At 41.2% G+C, this 18,477-nt stretch overlaps 1 protein-coding gene across 6 annotated transcripts in view; it reads left to right on the top strand.

Moving 5' to 3' along the window:
* The window catches only part of LOC135112778 (uncharacterized), a 38,428-nt gene extending 20,272 nt beyond the window's left edge, over positions 1-18,156 (top strand). For all 6 annotated transcript variants that reach the window (XM_064027584.1, XM_064027583.1, XM_064027580.1 and 3 more), the window contains 2 exons: positions 116-322; positions 15,854-18,156. In XM_064027584.1, coding sequence (XP_063883654.1) covers positions 15,976-17,310 — 1,335 coding nt within the window. In that variant the 5' untranslated portion in view covers positions 116-322; positions 15,854-15,975 and the 3' untranslated portion in view covers positions 17,311-18,156. The remainder of the gene's footprint in view (positions 1-115; positions 323-15,853) is intronic.
* Positions 18,157-18,477: the final 321 nt, after the last annotated feature.

The following is an 18,477-nucleotide window of genomic DNA, read 5'->3' as shown; positions in this document are numbered from 1 at the left end:
GCCCCTGGTGTCCCACACAGCCAGACACTCCAGAACACCTGCTGCTAAACTGTCCCCACCACCACTCCCACTGCACTGCTCCACTCCACTCACTGGTATCACTCCACATCCACAGGTCATCACTAACAGACCTGGGTGGTTCCCAATACCCTGGACTTCAAGACACTCAGGCACACCAGGGTCTTCCTCCAGAAAACTGGACAGCTCACTAGACATATAACTGGTGTGCTGCCAGCACCTTCAGGGCACTAGAGGCTGTGGCACCACAGCTTGCAAGGCTCCCAAATCATCAACAAGAACAAGAACAACACAACAGTTCCAGGTGAGAAGATTATGGTGTGATTAACTTTTATTGTCAATTTATCAACTTGTCAACTATTGCATGTGTTTTTAGGTAATCCAGACAACACTGAATCATTGTTGGGATGATGTATACATGAATCACAGAGTATAATAATGGTACAGAGATAGTGGCTGGCTGGCTGGCTAATCCCAAAAGTAATGGAGGTGCAGGTAGAAGTGTTTAAGAATATGGTCCCTGGACTGATGCTGGCAAGTAAGAAGCAAGGCAGCTTAGTTTACTCCTGTGCCTCGTCCTAGGCATGTTCTATGTCAAGGCTGTCAGTGCTTATGCTACCCACTACAATGGATAGAACTGAGACAACATTACAGTTTCTTACAGTATATTTTCTGGAAGAGGCCCTTAGGCCTGTACATCCAGCTCTGAACTTTCTGTTGGATTCATGCATATATTAGTGGCAGCAGCATTGGTTAATATAATTCTGTTGTATTGAATTTTAGCTCTGTAATTTGTAATTAAATCCTGATTGCTCCAAGCTTTGTCTAGATTAATTTCAGACTTGAAAACATACTATTACACTATTACGTAATGGAGTAGTCCATTCCAATTATTAACTACTAGATTACAGAAGTAAGTTTTTTCTCTTGTTTAGCCTTGATCTTTATATAGTTTCATAGCATGCCCCTTGCTCTCTCTCTTTTTTTTTCCCATTATTACAAAGTTGCTACACGCATCCTGTTTATACACCTGACTACATGGGTATGTTCATCTGAATGCTAGGTAAGGTGAGGTTATGTAAGATTAGAGCCATTAATTGCATTGCTGGTCTGTTCAGTGTGTCATATTTTGTCACAAAATAATAGTCACTATAAAAAATGAGTATGTTCAGGCAGTTTCCATAATCCCTGACAGTTCCACCAGTTATGTTTGGCAGCATATAAGGTGCCCCTGCCAAGACAGCAAAATTTTGATAAACTTTTACAATAGGATCAAACTGCATTTCAGGTACAAAACGATGATATTCATTATTGTTTTTTTTTTTTTTTTTTTTTTTTTTTTTTTTTTTTTTTTTTTGAGCATAAAACATGTCGGAAATACTTTGTTTTGCCTCTTCTCTCCTCATCCCCCTATGATACTGGGAACTCATTATGAAGTGGGGTTGGGAACTCATCATGAAGTGGGGTTTATGGGCAGGGAACATGAAAATGGTCAATTTAGGTACAAATGGAGATGATAGCTTAAAAGAAGGCAATTCTAACCTAACCCAACCTAACCTGACCTAACTGAATCTAACCTGACATAACTTAACCTAATTAAACCTATGCACATCATCTAACAAAAATCCCCTATATCACAGAAGCTATTAATTTGCGACGAAAACTTCAATAAAGTTTCTCAGTATCCATAAAGGTAAACAAAAACAATACTTTAAATGTGTATAGCATTATGGTCCTCTCTTAAAATAATGCAGTGGTACCTCAGTATACATCTGCTTTGGAATAAGTCCAACTTGTCATACGTCCTGATTGAATGGGAAAAAAATTTGCTTTGTATACAACCTTTGTTTGGAATACAAGTTGCATGCTAGAACTCATATGGGTCAAAATGAGTCATGACACTGCGTGCTAACCACGTTTACCTCCCTCGAGACAAAGTCATGAATGCCCACAAGCATCAGTACGGCTATTGCAACCATTCAGTGAACAACCCACTCTATAACTCTGTGAATTTTCATGTGATTTTGTGTTTTTTTTGTGTAAATTTTTAGTAAATTCATTAACCTTGAATTCTAAGAAAGTTAATGACTCTCCTTCCAAACAATAACATCTCCCTTCTCAGCACTATCCAAGTAGGCACTTTGACTTTTCTCAGCAAGGTAAAGTGAGGTTAGATTTTCATTTGTTTCATCAAATTGCTTCTGTATTTTCTCTGTTCAATGCACCTTTTTCATAAAAATGGCTAAAAAAATCACCCTGCATCTTATATGCAAATGTGAGGCCTCCCATAGATTTAATTTTGAAATTTCCCTCACCCGTACACCCAAAGATTTACATCACCATATTATAGGCAAGGGTGCTATATCATATTTTTAAACCATGATATGATGTAAGGAAATGTTGAAAATGAAAATGCGGCCCTGTTTAGTGATGCACCAAGTGTGTTGTTGACATATTGGCAGCTGGGCTGTGTTCTTCACCTTGCCTCTGTGACTAGGCCACTACCTCTGTTTTATTATTCAAGTCCTGTAGAATATTTTTACTATTGTGATCGCTTGCTTTTTGTTCAGCTGTACCACTAGCTTGCTTTAAACATTACATGCTTAAATACATAAAGTTTTTTTTTTTCCTGAATATGCCCTGCTGAAATGGCGGTTTGTCTTATATGCCATCAACTACAGTGTGTATTTTAGTATTAAGCAGTGTTTAGATTATTTTATTCAACCACATCAATGTACTGTACAATATGTCAGTAACAATAGGATTTTTTTTTATTTATTTATTTATTTTTTCATGGGAATGGATTGATCATTTTCCCTTTATTATGGGAAAAATTTGTTTCGTACACATCCTGTTTGGTATAAGTCCAAGGATCTGGAATGGATTAAGGACATATACCAAGGTACCATTGTACCTGGTAAATTTATATAAGTGTACCTGTCTAACAATTTCTGATGAAACTACATTTTTCTACTAGATTTTGATGTGTTTTGAATGGATCTAGTAACCGTTTCTGGGGTAAATCAATGTTTATATATATATATATATATATATATATATATATATATATATATATATATATATATATATATATATATATATATATATATATATATATATATATATATATATATATATATATATATATATATATATAATATATGTATATGTATATAATGTGTATATATATATATATATATATATATATATATATATATATATATATATATATATATATATATATATATATATATATATATATATATAATATATATATATAACTTTTCCCCCCTCCCATATACACACATGTAAACCAATGATTTGCTATGAAAACGAGCAGGATTCATCCAAAAACACCAAATTCTACTAGAAAATGTAGTTTCATCTTTAAGCATGACACTAAAAAGACAGGGCTTAACTAAACCTAATCTAACCTACCTTATTGGTCCTCTGGTACTTCCTCATCACTGGAGTCCTCAGTGGGAAAAATTGGAGGTGGCTAAGCTTCATTATTGCTGTGAAATTTTCTTATTCCCTCAAAATAATTGCACTCATAGCCACTGCACTGAGCCATCTTCCAAGGCTGATTCAAAATCAAGCTCTTCCCTCCCGCCTTGCAGAATACAAAGCACCAATTGACTGATTTTTTTAAATGTTTTTTTGATTGGCTGAGGCATTGTTTCATGCATGCACAAATGAAATTCCCTCTTCTACCTCACTTGAATATTCCAAATTTTCCACCATCTGACTATGACTACAGAGTCGCTCTCAAACAAAATTTATCTGTGTTGTGTACCTCTCCCCTAACTCCTCTGATCACAGTCTCATATCTGTCACTGTCTTCTCCTTTGGGCTCCTCTAATCACAACCTCATATCAACCTCTTGTCCTATCACTCCAATCCCTTCTCAGGATTCCCCAAAGCAGAGGTGCCTCTGGCATTTTCCCTCTAATGATTAGAGGGACCTGAGGAGATATCATGCTGATTTCCCTTGGAATGACTACTGCTTCCGTGTCAGAGGTGATTTCTTTTGACCTAAACCTTCCAAACCTTGGTTCAGCACAGCTTGTTCTCATGCTATAAACTAGATATTTGTCATATGTAAGGGTTACATTCTGTGAAAAGCTCGCATAATGAGAATTCACATATTTCAGATCTACCATCCCATTATTTTTATTTATTTATTTATTTATTTATTTATTTTTTTTTGTGTAGGAGGGACACTGGCCAAGGGCAACAAAAATCCAATAAAAAAAAAAAGGCCCACTGAGATGCCGATCCCTGAACAGGGTCCAGAGCGTTTGTCAAAAATTGAAGGATAAGTGTCTTGAAACCTCCCTCTTGAAGGAATTCAGGTCATAGAAAGGTGGAAATACAGAAGCAGGCAGGGAGTTCCAGAGTTTACCAGAGAAAGGGATGAATGACTGAGAATACTGGTTAACTCTTGCATTAGAGAGGTGGACAGAATATGGGTGAGAGAAAGAAGAAAGTCTTGTGCAGTGAGGCTGCAGGAGGAGGGGAGGTATGCAGTTAGCAAGATCAGAAGAGCAATTAGCATGAAAATAGCGGTAGAAGACAGCTAGAGATGCAACATTGTGCGATGAGAGAGAGGCTGAAGATAGTCATTTAGAGAAGAGTTGATAATACGAAAAGCTTTTGATTCCACTTTGTCTTGAAGAACGGTATGAGTGGAACTACCCCAGACATGTGAAGCATACTCCATACATGGGTGGATAAGGCCCTTGTACAGAGTTAGCAGCTGGAGGGGGGGTGGGTGAGAAAAAACTGGTGATGTCTCAGAAAGCCTAACTGCATGGAAACTGTCTTAGCTAGAGATGAGATGTGAAGATTCCAGTTTAGATTATAAGAAAAGGACAGACTGAGGATGTTCACTGTAGAAGAGGGGGACAGTTGAGTGTCATTGATGAAGAGGGGATAGATGTTTGGAAGGTTGTGTCGAGTAGATAGATGGAGGAATTGTGTTTTTGAGGCATTGAACAATACCAAGTTTGCACTGCCCCAGTCGGAAATTTTAGAGAGATCAGAAGTCAGGCGTTCCGTGGCTTCCCTGCATGAACTGTTAACTTCCTGAAGGGTTGGATGTCTATGAAAAGATGTGGAAAAGTGCAGGGTGGTATCATTAGTGTAGGAATGGATAGGACAAGAAGTTTAGAAGGTCATTGATGAATAATAGGAAGATAGTTGGTGACAGGACAGAACTCTGAGGAACACCACTGTTAATAGATTTAGAAGAACAGTGACTGTATACCACAGCAGCAACATAAGTCAGAAAGGAAACTTGAGATGAAGTTGCAGAGAGGATAGAAGCCATAGGAAGGTAGTTTGGAAATCAAAGCTTTGTGCCAGAGTCTGTCAAAAGCTTTTGAAATGTCTAAGGCAACAGCAAAAGTTTCACCAAAATCTCTAAAAGAGGATGACCAAGACTCAGTAAGGAAAGCCAGAAGATCATCAGTAGAGCAGTCTTGATGGATCTGGTGATCAGATAGAAGGTTAATAATAATAATAATAATAATAATAATAATAATAATAATAATAATAATAAACGGTTTATTCTTTAGGCAGTCAACAAACTGAAAATGTACATTGGGGGTGGGGAAATACTTGACATTAATCCTAAAGGTAAGTCAAATCTAGAAGGGACTATTGATTGATGGCTCGCACCATGGTGGGAATCGCACTGAGTCTGTACCGGTCCGTACGTGGCGCCTTTAGGGGCATTATCTTATTGTGGTGTCTGGTGGCACGGGTAGGGCAAGGCGCGTCAGGCGGCAGCATGTTTCTGAGACGTGGATGATTCAGAAGTCCCCTTCCAAACTTCTCCAGAGCCTCACGGTACCTGGTGGATAGTCTGGACAGCCTCAGGGTGTTCAGGGCTTCTTCATAGGTGGTGTATGCAGGGCCAAGGATGACCCTGCACGCCCTTTTCTGCACACTCTCCAACTGTAGCTGTTGAGTTTGTGTGAGGGAGGAGGACCATGCTGGGGAGGCGTACATGAGTTTGGGGAGGATGAAAGTAAGATACACCCCCCTTAACTCATCTGTCGGCGTCCCCAGCGACCTGAGTCTGCGCAGCATGTACAGCCTGTAGGTAGCTGATCTTATGGTGCTGGCGACATGCTGCTTCCAGGTCAGCTGGTCGTCCACCGTGACTCCGAGGAGCTTGGCACATCAGACCACCTGGAGGGGGTGAGGGCCCACTGAGAGCTGGGGAGGGGGCACTGGTACAGAGGAGGTACAGAAATGCATCACCACAGTTTTGTTGTGGTTGATGGTCATCCTGCTCTCCTCCGTCCACGTCTGCAGCTGCTCCAGGATCGCTTGCAGTGGCGAGTAGTCCGGGTTCTTGGTGGAAACTGGGACGCCCACGGTGCAGTCGTCCACATACTTCCAGCGATGGGGGGTGTCAGTGAGGGCGTCGTTAATGAGGAGGAGGAAGCATAGAGGACCCATCTTGGTCCCCTGGGGGACCCCACAAGTCAGCTGTTGGAAAGTAGAGACAGAGCCCTGATAGCGAACGGCCTGACGCCTCCCTGTGAGGAAGTCGGCTAGCCACGCTATCAGGTTAGGAGGGAGACCAAGACTCACTGCCTTGCTGATGACAACAGTGTGATCAACAAGATCAAAAGCCTTTTTGAAGTCCACAAAAGCAACAGCTAGAGAGGTGTTTTGCTTGTCCAGGTGGCTGTGGATGAATTCAAGGAAGCTGGTCAGGTAATGGGAGGTGGAGGTGGCTTTAATATTTCCAAACTGTCTGATATCCACGGTATTACAGATTTTGGTGTAGGCCCAGTCATATACAAAATCTTCACAAATAAGGCTAGGGATGGGGGTGATAGAGACTGGCCTGAGGTCATTGAGTGACTGTGGACTGGAGGTTTTGGGGATGGGAGTGACGTAAGATGTCTTCCAGTCCTCGGGGCAAGAGTGTTGGGAGAGTGAAGCGTTTATTATTGAGCATAGTGGTGTTGCTAGCTCTACAGCAAATTCCTTGTAAATTTTTATAGGAAGGTCAGTGGGTGTGGTGGATCTTGGTTTGAATTTGAGTATTCTCTTAAAAACATCCACCGCCTGGACACTGGGGTTATGAGAGGGGGCCGGAAGATAGGCAGGAAGCAGAGTGGTGTGGAGGGGAGGAAAGGTTTGACAGATAGCAGCAAAGTGATCGTTCATCTCCTGAGCCGCGAGAGTAGCAGGAAGGTGTGAGGTGCAAGGAAAAGACGAAGTGTGCTTTTGTAGGCCACACAAAGCTTTGATCTTAGCGTACCACTGTCTGTTGTTGGTCAGCTTGAGGTGGTGTATCTTGTCTGGGTAATAGTTTGCCTTTGCAGCCTTAATCTCCCTGATTACTCTGTTTCTTAGTTTCCTGTAAAGGACCGGGCAGGAGTGGAACGCCCAGGTCCGCTGACGCATGAGTCTTTTAATGCGGGGTGTCATCCAGGGAGCATCAGACGGGTGCGTTGTGACGCTCTTGGTTGGGAAGTAGCGGTGGAAGGCTTCTGTGGTGGTGGCGACGTAATTCTGCCATTTTAAGTGGACGTCCTCCACATCCAGCACCTCAGTCCACGGGTGTTGTGTCACCCACTGCCCAAACTCCCTCATGGCTGAGTCAGGCATGGGGCGGTGGGTCCTGGTGACAGCTGACCGGGGGGTCAAGGTGGTGGGTGTGGGTGTCCACAGTATGGAGAGGTGGGTGCTCCGCCCCATGGGAGGCAGCGGTTTGGGGGGCGAGTACTGCTGGCCCAGGTCTGTCAGTATAAGGTCGAGGATGGCTTGCTGGTGGGTGGGGAAGTCCACGACCTGGGTGAGGTGTAGCTGGTGTAGGATATCGTTGATATCTAATCTGTTAAAGTCCCCACAGATGACCAGTTTGGCGGCAGGATACTTCACCCTCAGGGCATCAGCAGTGTCGATGATGTGAGCGGTGAGTAACTGTGCTGTGGTGGCTCGTGGGGGGTGGTACACGATGCACACGATGATGGAGGCCGTGTTGCTGGGATGGCAGGGGGGCGTGACTCTCACCCACAGGGCCTCTACACCGGCCAGAATATCGACAGGGAGGTGTGAGGGGCTGAGGGTAGAGCGGCAGAAAACGGCCACTCCCCCCCCCCCCCCCTGCGTCCTGACCTCAGGTGATGGTAGAGCTGGTAGTCCTGCATTGAGCACACCTCAGGAACAATCTGCCACGCCTCAGTAACCGCCACAATGTCTGCACAAGTAGAACTCACCGTCACGATTAATTCGTCCATTTTGTTGGCTAAAGATGTTGCATTGAATAAGAGGAGGGAGGGTAAACTGTACCAAATCCGAGGTACTTCAATGTGCCTGTATTCCTTCTTCCCTACCCTGCGGTCAACTCTGGCACTTGAGGTCACAACCTTGATGGGACGCACTTGTTTCCCTCCCCTCGACCCGCGGTTCCGAAATAGTTTCAGGGTCTTAAGGCACTTTATCACATTGGGCGGCGGGTAACCTGATCCTCGCCTGTGACGTAGGAGGTAGTTGCGTTCGTACGTTTGCACTGGAGCACACATTGTTCTTTATGTGTCACCACTCACTCGCTAAATGTGTTCACAAGTACAGGAATTTCACCAGGGCGAGCCTAAAACTAAAAGCTAAGAGTTGAAAACAGAAAAAACAAAACAAAACTAAGGTCGCTATCACTAGGGGCAGGGGAAGGCCAACAAGCTGGCCGAGGCTGCCCGAGAGCGCCAAAGATCACACGTCCTGCCCGTGTGAGGTCAGAACAGTGTGTGTGAAGGTTGTGAAATGATAGATGTTTAAGAATCTTCCTGTTGAGGATAGATTAAAAAACTTTAATTAGGCAGGATATTAAAGCAATAGGATGGTAGTTCGAGGGATTAGAATGGTCACCCTTTTTAGGAACAGGCTGAATGTAGGCAGACTTCCAGCAAGAAGGAAAGGTAGATACTGACAAAATTGAAAGAGTTTGACTAGGCAAGGTGCAAGCACAGAGGTGCAGTTTCAGAGAACAATAGGAGGGCAGGACCCTTATAGACCCATCAGGTCTATAAGCCTTCTGAGGGTTTAGGCAAGGGAGGGCACAGAAAACATAATTACGAAGAATTTTAATTGGTAGCATGAAGTAGTCAGAGGGTGGAGGAGAGGAAGGAACAATCCCTGAATTGTCCAAGGTAGAGTTTTTAGCAAAGGTTTGAGCGAAGAGTTCAGCTTTAGAGATAGATGTGATAGCAGTGGTGCCATCTGGTTGAAATAAAGGAGGGAAAGAAGAAGCAAAGTTATTGGAGATGTTTTTGGTGAGGTGCCAGATGCCACAAGGAGAGTTAGATCTTGAAAGATTTTGACACTTTCTATTAATGAAGGAGTTTTTGGCTAGTTGGGGAATAGACTTGGCGTGATTCCAGGCAGAAATATAGAGCATGTGAGATTCTGGTGATGGAAGGCTCAAGTACCTTTTGTGGGCCACCTCTCTGTCATGTATAGCACGAGAACAGGCTGTGTTAAACCAAGGTTTGGAAGGTTTAGGTTGAGAAAAAGAGTAAGGAATGTATGCCTCCATGCCAGACACAATCACCTCTGTTATGCGCTTGGCACACAGAGATGGGTCTCTGACACAGAAGCAGTAATCATTCCAAGGAAAATCAGCAAAATACCTCCTCAGGCACTCCAACTAGCAGAGGCAAAACGTCAGAGGCACCTCCGTTTAGGGAGATCCAGAGGAGGAATTGGAGCAATAGAACAAGATACAGATATGGGATTGTGATCGGAGGAGTCCAACGGAGAAGAGAGGGTGACAGCACAAGCAGAAGGATTAGAGGTTAGGAAAAGGTCAAGAATGTTGGGCGTATCTCCAAGACACTCAGGAATGTGAGTAGGATGTTGCACCAATTGCTCTAGGTCATGGAGGATAGCAAAGTTGAAGACTAGTTCACCAGGATGGTCAGTGAAGTGAGAGGAAAGCCAAAGCTGGTGGTGAACATTGAAGTCTCCAAGAATGGAGATCTCCGCAAAAGGGAAGAGAGTCAGAATGTGCTCCACTTTGGAAGTTAAGTAGTCAAAGAATTTCTTATAGTCAGAGGAGTTAGGTGAGAGGTATACAGCACATATGAATTTAGTTTGAGAGTGACTCTGTAGTTGTAGCCAGATGGTGGAAAACTCAGAAGATTCAAGAGTGTGGGCATGGGAGCAGGTTACGTCATTGTGCACATAAACACAACATCCAGCTTTGGATTGAAAATGAGGATAGAGAAAGTAGTAGGTAACAGAAAAGGGGCTACTTTCCTTTTGCCTCAGATATCTGTGTTTCAGTGAGGAAAAGAAGATGAAGTTTTGTAGAGGAGAGGTGGTGTTCTACAGATTGAAAATTAGATCTAAGACCTTGAATGTTGCAGAAATTAATGAAGGAAAAGTTGAGGGGGATGTCAAGACATTTAGGGTCAATATCAGAAGAGCAGTCTGACCTGGGGACATCTGTTGTCCCCTCCCCAGATGGGGACTTCGAGGCTGGTGTAGGAGTTACCATGATAATTTAGAATTTTGAGTGAAAGGTGCGTGTGCAATTAGGTGCTTGTAATTTTGTGTGGAGGAAGAGAGTTGTCTTTTGAGGGCAGGCTGTGCCTGCCTCCTTGTGTTGTGAGACACAAAGGGAAACATTCAGTGAGGTCACAGCTGCGTTTAATGATAAGTTCACAGCACCCCCTGATCCAGTGCTTTAGACCTCGCTAGGAGTAATTATCATTTTGACAGGTGCCTACTGCCTCCTTCTACCATTATAGGGGGGGGTTATGTTCCACAACCCATTTTTGAACCCTCTAAATTTTTAATTTAGCACTGTTTCACAAAGAGTGAGTTAAATGCATTAGTAAAGATGAATTGCAAAATATGATATGGAAAGAGATTGTAGAAAATTAAAAATTGTGGTCTGTGTGTAGTGCAAGGAAACCTCAAGAAAACATTTGTACCCACCACCCTCTGGTGCGAGTCAGCCACCTTACCTCACCACCCAGTCACATCACCAGTCACTCACATAATAGGGAATTTTCTCACATATTGAGAATACTTGGCACATTTAGGTTAGGTGTATATGGTAGAATTCATGTGTTTTGAACTTGCATGTATCAAATACCCGATGTACACTATAGAGGTGGCCCACAAAGGGTACTTGAGCCTTCTGTCACTTGAATCTCATGCACTTTATAATTATTCCTGAAATTATGTCATGTCTATTCTCCAACTAATCAAAACTCCTTCATTAATAGAAAATGTCAAAGTCTTTAAAGATCTAACTCAGGGTTGTCAAACTCATTTACCCCAGCAGGCCACATTTCATCAGAGTATACAGTACATGGGCCAGATAATTATGAGGAGATCGATACCACTTATTTAAGGAGTATTATAATAATGATAATAATAATAATGATAAAAATAATAATAATAATAATAAAGGTGGATTTAATCTACACTGTTCAGTTGTAACTTAAAAACAAAGGTGCAAAGGAAACCAACCAATTATTTATCTTAATTTGCAGTACTACTGCTCCCAGAAACTTGGCACCTCTTGGTCTGTACAAGTGCATCAATGTTTGGCACTAAGGACTGAGCAGTGGCTACCTTTAGTGTTGAGTTGAGATGGTCATCAATTATTTGAGACCTGAGTCAAGACATATTCAAATTCATCACAGAAAAGAGTTGTTTGCAGACATAGGTACTGCTGAACATTGACATAATCTTTGAGACCAAACATTTAATTCGGGGACATGTTGGCCCAACATAGTGATAAAACATTTCAATATCAACAGTTGAAAACTTATCAATTAGTTCCAACTGAAGCTGTTCTGGTACCTTATCAGCACTAACAGAGAAAGGGTTGTGGAAAATAGAAAAATCATGCTCAAGGTTTTTAAAGTCTGCAAATCTTTCTCTAAACTCGCTCACTAACTTGGAAATCTTGTTACAGTATTTTTTGGCGTTAATATCACCATGAAACTCAGGTGTGTCTTGCAGGGACTTCAGAGTCGGAAAGTGTGCAGTATTACTTGTTGCTGGTTGGCGTTAAAAAAGTTTAAGCTTCAGCTCAAAGGCACGAATAGAGTCGTAAATCTGTCACCAATTTATTGCGACCTTGCAACCTTCTATTCAGGTAATGCAAGTGTTCTGTCATATCAACCAAGAAAGTTAGATCTTGAACCCATTCTTTATCTCTCAGTTCCTGCGCAACACTTCCTTTCTCTTCCATAAACCTCTGTATTTCACTTTTTAATTCATAAAAGCACTTCAGCACAACTCCTCAGCTTAACCAACGAACATCAGTGTGATATGGTAGGGTTCGCCCATGAGTGTGAATTTCCTCCAATAAGCTGTTGAACTGTCTGTGGTTTAGATCTCATGCATGTATGAAGTTCACTGCCTTATTAACAACATCCATGACATGATCCATCTTTAATGTCTTGCTGCAAAGCACTTCTCTGTTAATTATGCAATGAACACTGTGAAGTTGATCGTCTAAGTTAACATCTAGTAGTTTTTCCTTTAACTTGGTTGCCACACCAGCTTTTTTACCAACCATTTGAGGTGCTCTATCTGTAGCCAGACTCACAGTTTTCATCCAGTCAACACCTATTTTATCTAGTGCACCTACCAAATAAAAATATATATCATCCCTCTTTGTTGTTCCCTTCATTGGTACCAGTTCCACAAATTCTTCAGTTACTTGCATATTTTCATCTACACCATGTATATAAACTGCAAGTTTTGCTGTGTCAGTTATATCTGTACTTTCATCAGTTGCTACAGAAAATGCTACAAATTTAGCAACTTTTTCCTTGAGCTGACTCAAGATTTTCTGATTATTCATTGATTCTATCTGAAACTGTGTTTCTTGAGGGGCTTATGTTTGCAAATGCTTGACGTTTTCAGGGCAAATATCTTCTGTGGCCAACAACATACATTTCTTTATAAAATTGCCCTCTTAAAAAGGTTTTGATGATACTGCTATTTCTTGTGAAATCCTATAACTTGCCCGAACTGCAGCATCACTGGCTTGTTGAACACTTTTAAACACTGTCTGCTGCTTTTTGAGTGACTGTTCTAACTCCCTAACTTTTCCTTCATGCAACTTTTCTCTGTGTTCATCATACTTCGAAGCATGAGTACTTGCATAATGCCTATGAATGTTATATTCTTTCACCACAGCTACATTTTGGTTACAAATTAAACAGGTTGGTTTTCCATTCAATGCAGCAAAAAAATACAAAATTTTCCACTTTTCCTGCACAATATTCTTCATTAACTGTTCTTTTCTTTGAGAACATGATGAAGGGATTCAAAATAAGTTTGTATATGAGATATTGGATATACATAACGCTCCAACAGTCCATCTGACTCAAGAGACAAAACAAGATTTGTTTTCATGCTCAAAGGCTGGGTGAAGCAAGAGCCTGCCATGTCATGTTCATGTTTAATACCTGTACAGTAGGAAGTTGACGCATCGAAATGGACATTGTTTCAAGCATGATAAATATGTCTTACATACAAAGACAGAGAGTGATCTGATTTATTACTATAAGTGATAACCTTAAGAGACGAAAGACCAGATTAATTAATCATATAAACATAAGGAAGGCCGACTGGAAAACTGGAGCCGCAGATGTGCCACGGGCCACATAAAGGAGTGTGGTGGACCGCATGTTTCACACCTCTGATCTAACTCCCCTCACGACTTGTGACACCTCACCAAAAACATCTCCAATAACTTTGCTTTTTCATCTTTCCTCCCTTTATTTCAACCTAATGGCACCACTGCCCTCTCATCTATTTCTAAAGCAGAACTCTTCACTCAAACCTTTGCTAAAAAGTCTGCCTTGGATGATTTAGGGCTTGTTCCTCCCTCTCCTCCACCATCTAACTACTTCATGCTACCCATTAGTATCCTTTGGTACCCATTAATATTTTTTGCAAGTGATGTTTTCCTTGCCCTCATTGGCCTTAACCCTTGGATGACTTTGGGATTTGATGGGTCCCATTGTTCTCAGAAACTGTGCCTCCATGCCTGCATAGGACAAATCAAAGTCAAAGAAAGTCAAACTCTTCCAACTCTGCCAGTCAACATCTACCTTTCCTTCTTGTTGGAAGTTTGCCTACAGTCATCCTGTTCTTAAAAAAAGGTGACCTTTCTAATCCCTTAAACTGTCGTCCTATTGCTTTAATTTCCTGCCTACCCTAAAGTTTTCGAATCTAGCCTCAACAGGAAGATTCTTAAACATTTATCATTTCACAACTTTCTAACTGATTGTCAGTATGGATTCAATCGAGGCTACTTTACTGGTGATCTTCTGGCTCTCCTTACTAAGTATTGGTCATCCTCTTTTAGAGATTTTGGTGAAACTTGCTGTTGCCTTAGACATCAAAAGCTTTTGATATAGTCTGGCACAAAGCTTTGATTTCCAAACTACCTTCCTATGGCTTCTACCCTTCTCTCTGTAACTTCATCTCAAGCTTCCTTTCTGACTGTTGTATTGCTGCTGTGTCTATTAACAGTGGTGTTCCTCAAGGCTCTTTCCTGTTACCTGCTCCTCCTATTATCCATCAGTGATCTAAATTTCATGTCGTATCTACTCCTACACTGATGATACTACCCCTGCACTTTTCCACATCTTTGTAGATGTCCAACCCTTCAGGAAGTAAACAGTTCACACAGTGAAGCCACAGAATGCTTGACTTCTGGTCTCTGTAATATTTTTGATAGGGATAGAGCAAACTTAGTATTCTTCATTGCCTCAAAAACTCAATTTCTGTCTTTCAGCTCGGCACAACCTTCCAGATAACTATCCCCTCTTCTCTAATGACACTCAACTCTCCCCAACTTCTACACTGAACATCCTTGACCTGTCCTTTACTTATAATCTAAACTGAAAATTTTACATCTCATCCCTACCTAAAAAGTTTCTATGAAGTTAGGTATTTTGAAATTTACATCTCATCCCTAGCTAAAAAGTTTCTATGAAGTTAGGTATTTTGAACTTTACATCTCATTCCTAGCTAAAATTGTTTCTATGAAGTTAGGTATTCTGAGTCATCTCTGCTGGTTTTTTCTTACTTATCTTCTTTTATTTGATCATTCTATCTGATGTTGCTTTGGGAGCTGGCATTTGAGTGGGTCTTTTTTTTTTTTTTTACATAAAAAAAATTGTCCTTGTTGAGTGACCTTCCATAGAAAAAAAATAATAATAAGGTTGGATTCACTATAACACTGTCAAGATCATGTTAACTATTGTGTCAGTCTCCTGACTACCTGACTGTAAGTGGATTTTTAAAACATGATCTGACAAATGTTTAGCCACATAACAGTGGAAGGCCTTGGCCCCTGAACTTTCTCCCTCTGACTCTGGCTTACTCATGTGTCATTAGTTTACTGTGCAGGTGAAGCTGACAGCTATGTTTAAGTCGTGGCTATGTAATAATGAAAGGCTTTTTAGTACTAAAACTAACCAAACATTATAACCTAACTCCGGTACCATCATTTGTAGGACTGCTGGCTTCTTGCACCATCCCTGAGGTTTACATGTTCTTGTATCTTAACTGAGTCAAGAGTAGTTAGAAAGTTGGTGAATTTCATATCTGCAAATTGAATAGATTGATATATGAACTACTGATCAGCTTTGAATTAAGAGTCATGCAAAAACAAGGTAGAAATGGAGATGTGATAAGAAGTACCAGTAATTAATACTTTATTTTTTGTCTGAAACATTTTGCAGAATATGACACCATTACTTCAGGCATCTGTAAATCAAGTACATAGTATTGTTATGTAAACACTTTGCACTCTTGTCTCCTACAGAATTTACCCCATAGAAGGAAGAGCACCTCCACAGTAGTGATAGCATGCTATTGATCCTCCCCTGCAAGCTGCATCTCAAGGTAACCTGAACAGCTACACACTACAGCCAGAACACCAGCAGCATGCCAACACCCAGAGTCAAGAATGATGCATCTCTGCATAGCATGGCACCTTCCAATAATGGCAAAAAAACATCTCTTCGGTGCCCCATACAAGCCTCAGCTGTTCCAACCAACCATCATGTGACAATGCAGAAAGGAACACAAACTGAAGGCATGATGGAACCTCAGACTCATCCCATGGAAGAGTTCAAGAAGGATCGACAGGTTCAGTCTTTGGAGGTAACCTGCAATTGCTGTATTATGAAAGTAAAAGGAAGTGATGCCCTTGGACATCTTTTCTTTGGGCGTCTAAAATGTGCCAACTGTATGTTTATCATCAGCCAGTGTCAAAGGTTTAAGAAGATTTATCCTGCACCTGGTAAGTGCCCAAAGACTCAGAAAGCCCATTCCTTGACACAGTGGGTAATGCCTACGTTGAATTACCTCTCTTACTGTGCCCGTAGAGAAACTGTCATCTCTGGCTTCTATGAGAATGATAAATCTAACATTGGTGAAGATGTGTTGCATGATATAATTGCATCATATCTGAGGTCACTGTTACCTCTAAAGAATTTACTGCCCTGGAAATCAGCCTTTACTGATCCATCAATTCAAACAATCATGAAGACTAAGGTCTTGGTATCTCAGCCTCAGAAATCAGAACCTGAAGATAAAGTGGTGCAGCAGAGTCAGACAGAAGGTACACAGCAGGTTAGCCTATCTTCAACAAGCTCATCAGCACATGCAGCACCAAAATTCAGTCCTTTGAAGAGAAAAATGGTGCAAGAGAGAGACAACCAACAAAGTACACCAGCAAGACAAAAGGATCAGAACAATCCTCCAGTGATCACTCATGCTACAAGAGCATCACAACAAAAGGCTAAGGTAAAAGAGGAAGAGAGTAGCAAGATGAAATACAAAGATCCTCCACCAGCAATTCAAGCACCCAAAAAATCAACCCCACAGAAGAGAAAGACACAGCAAAACAGTACAAAAGATACCAGCCAGGACACCACCATGGCTAACAACACACTGGTGGTGACAAAAAGAACATCAGACCTTAGTGAGGAGAATTCTAGTGATCTGTCTCAGGTTAAAAAAGAAAGGAAGCCAGGAAAGGGAAACAAGAAGCCTTACTTGGACATTATACCAAAAAATGTGTTGCATTCCATGAATTATCTGGTTGTACAGCTTTCAGCAGAGGAATGTCTTGAAGAGTGTCCAAATTGTTATTGTCCATTCAATGCTGAGATGTGTTGTGTGAATATCTCCTCATTGGTTATAGACTTTTTGTGTCCCAACTGTGACCTTGCAGTGTATGTAATGCCAGAGGAGCTTTATAGTGAGCCAGCATAGCAGTACACCAAATAAAGGGATTAGCTGGTGGAGTGATGGAAAAGTGGAGGAGGTATTTATGATATCTTGATGCAGGAGTGAGGCAGGGATGCATTTTGTCCCCACCCTTTGCAGCACAGTGGAACCTCGGTTACTGAATGCCTCCCTTTTTCAGACAAAATTTTGAACTCATTGCATTGGTTGCAGTATCATAATTAATTTCAAGAACAAAGTTACTTGATTTCAAATGTTAAGAGACAGCAAAAGCTGCTGTTTATTATTAATTTATAGTTTCTACAAATATTTACTTTGTTTTTATATATTTGCAAGAGAGACATAGTGTAAGACAGGAATTCAATCTGAAATAACACAGATCTGATCCTGTTTAAAAGCCTCGATGTAAACAAACAGTTTTCAGCACACAGGAGTTATCTCGAGCCACCTGTGGCTCTCTCAGTGACCCCTAACACCATCATTATTACACAACTGCATTTTTCCAGTAGCTTTTCCCAGCAGCAAGATGTCTAAGTGTTATGATCACCTTCATTTTGGCGATAAGTGGGTTGCTCTTTTCTGTGTCTTTCTGGAAGGCTTCCCTCACTAGATCGGTGACAAAGAGAATACCTGAACAGTAAACCCTATCTTCTGATGAGTTCTGTGTCACTAAGTTCATTCAGTACATCCTTTCTGGATAAATTGTGAGCTGGAGATGTGAATGTCGTAACCCTCCAACTTACCTTTAACATAAGTTAGAGTTTATGCAGGAACTGCTTCAGGTACTTTGGCAAAAATTTAAAGTCTAAGTCCAGGTTACTGAGAGTTAAGGCCAGGTTTCTCACAGCAGGGTATAAACACAGTTTATATAAACTAACGTTTTTTATTAACCAGTAAATAAACATTCCAGCAATACACGCAGGCAATAAAAGACAGTAACTCCACCACATAATGCCAGTTAATAAAACTTCAAGTAACTCCGCAGTGACAAACTAATGTCTTCAAGTTGCTATTCACTGTACGTTAGTGCGACGTTATTAACAAAATTGTCACTGAACATCACTTTTCATCAAACATATAAAACACTTAAATGCTCACATAATATAATCACATAATAATCATACACAACATCAGAGACAATGTGTGGTCACTACATGTGGTGCCACAGAAAATATCGTCCTTCATCAAAATCCA

Source organism: Scylla paramamosain, chromosome 24 (assembly GCF_035594125.1).
Source record: "Scylla paramamosain isolate STU-SP2022 chromosome 24, ASM3559412v1, whole genome shotgun sequence".
NCBI classification, from domain to species: domain Eukaryota; kingdom Metazoa; phylum Arthropoda; class Malacostraca; order Decapoda; family Portunidae; genus Scylla; species Scylla paramamosain.
The sequence above is the reverse complement of the archived record's forward strand: the minus strand, read 5'-3'. Positions and strand labels throughout refer to the sequence as shown.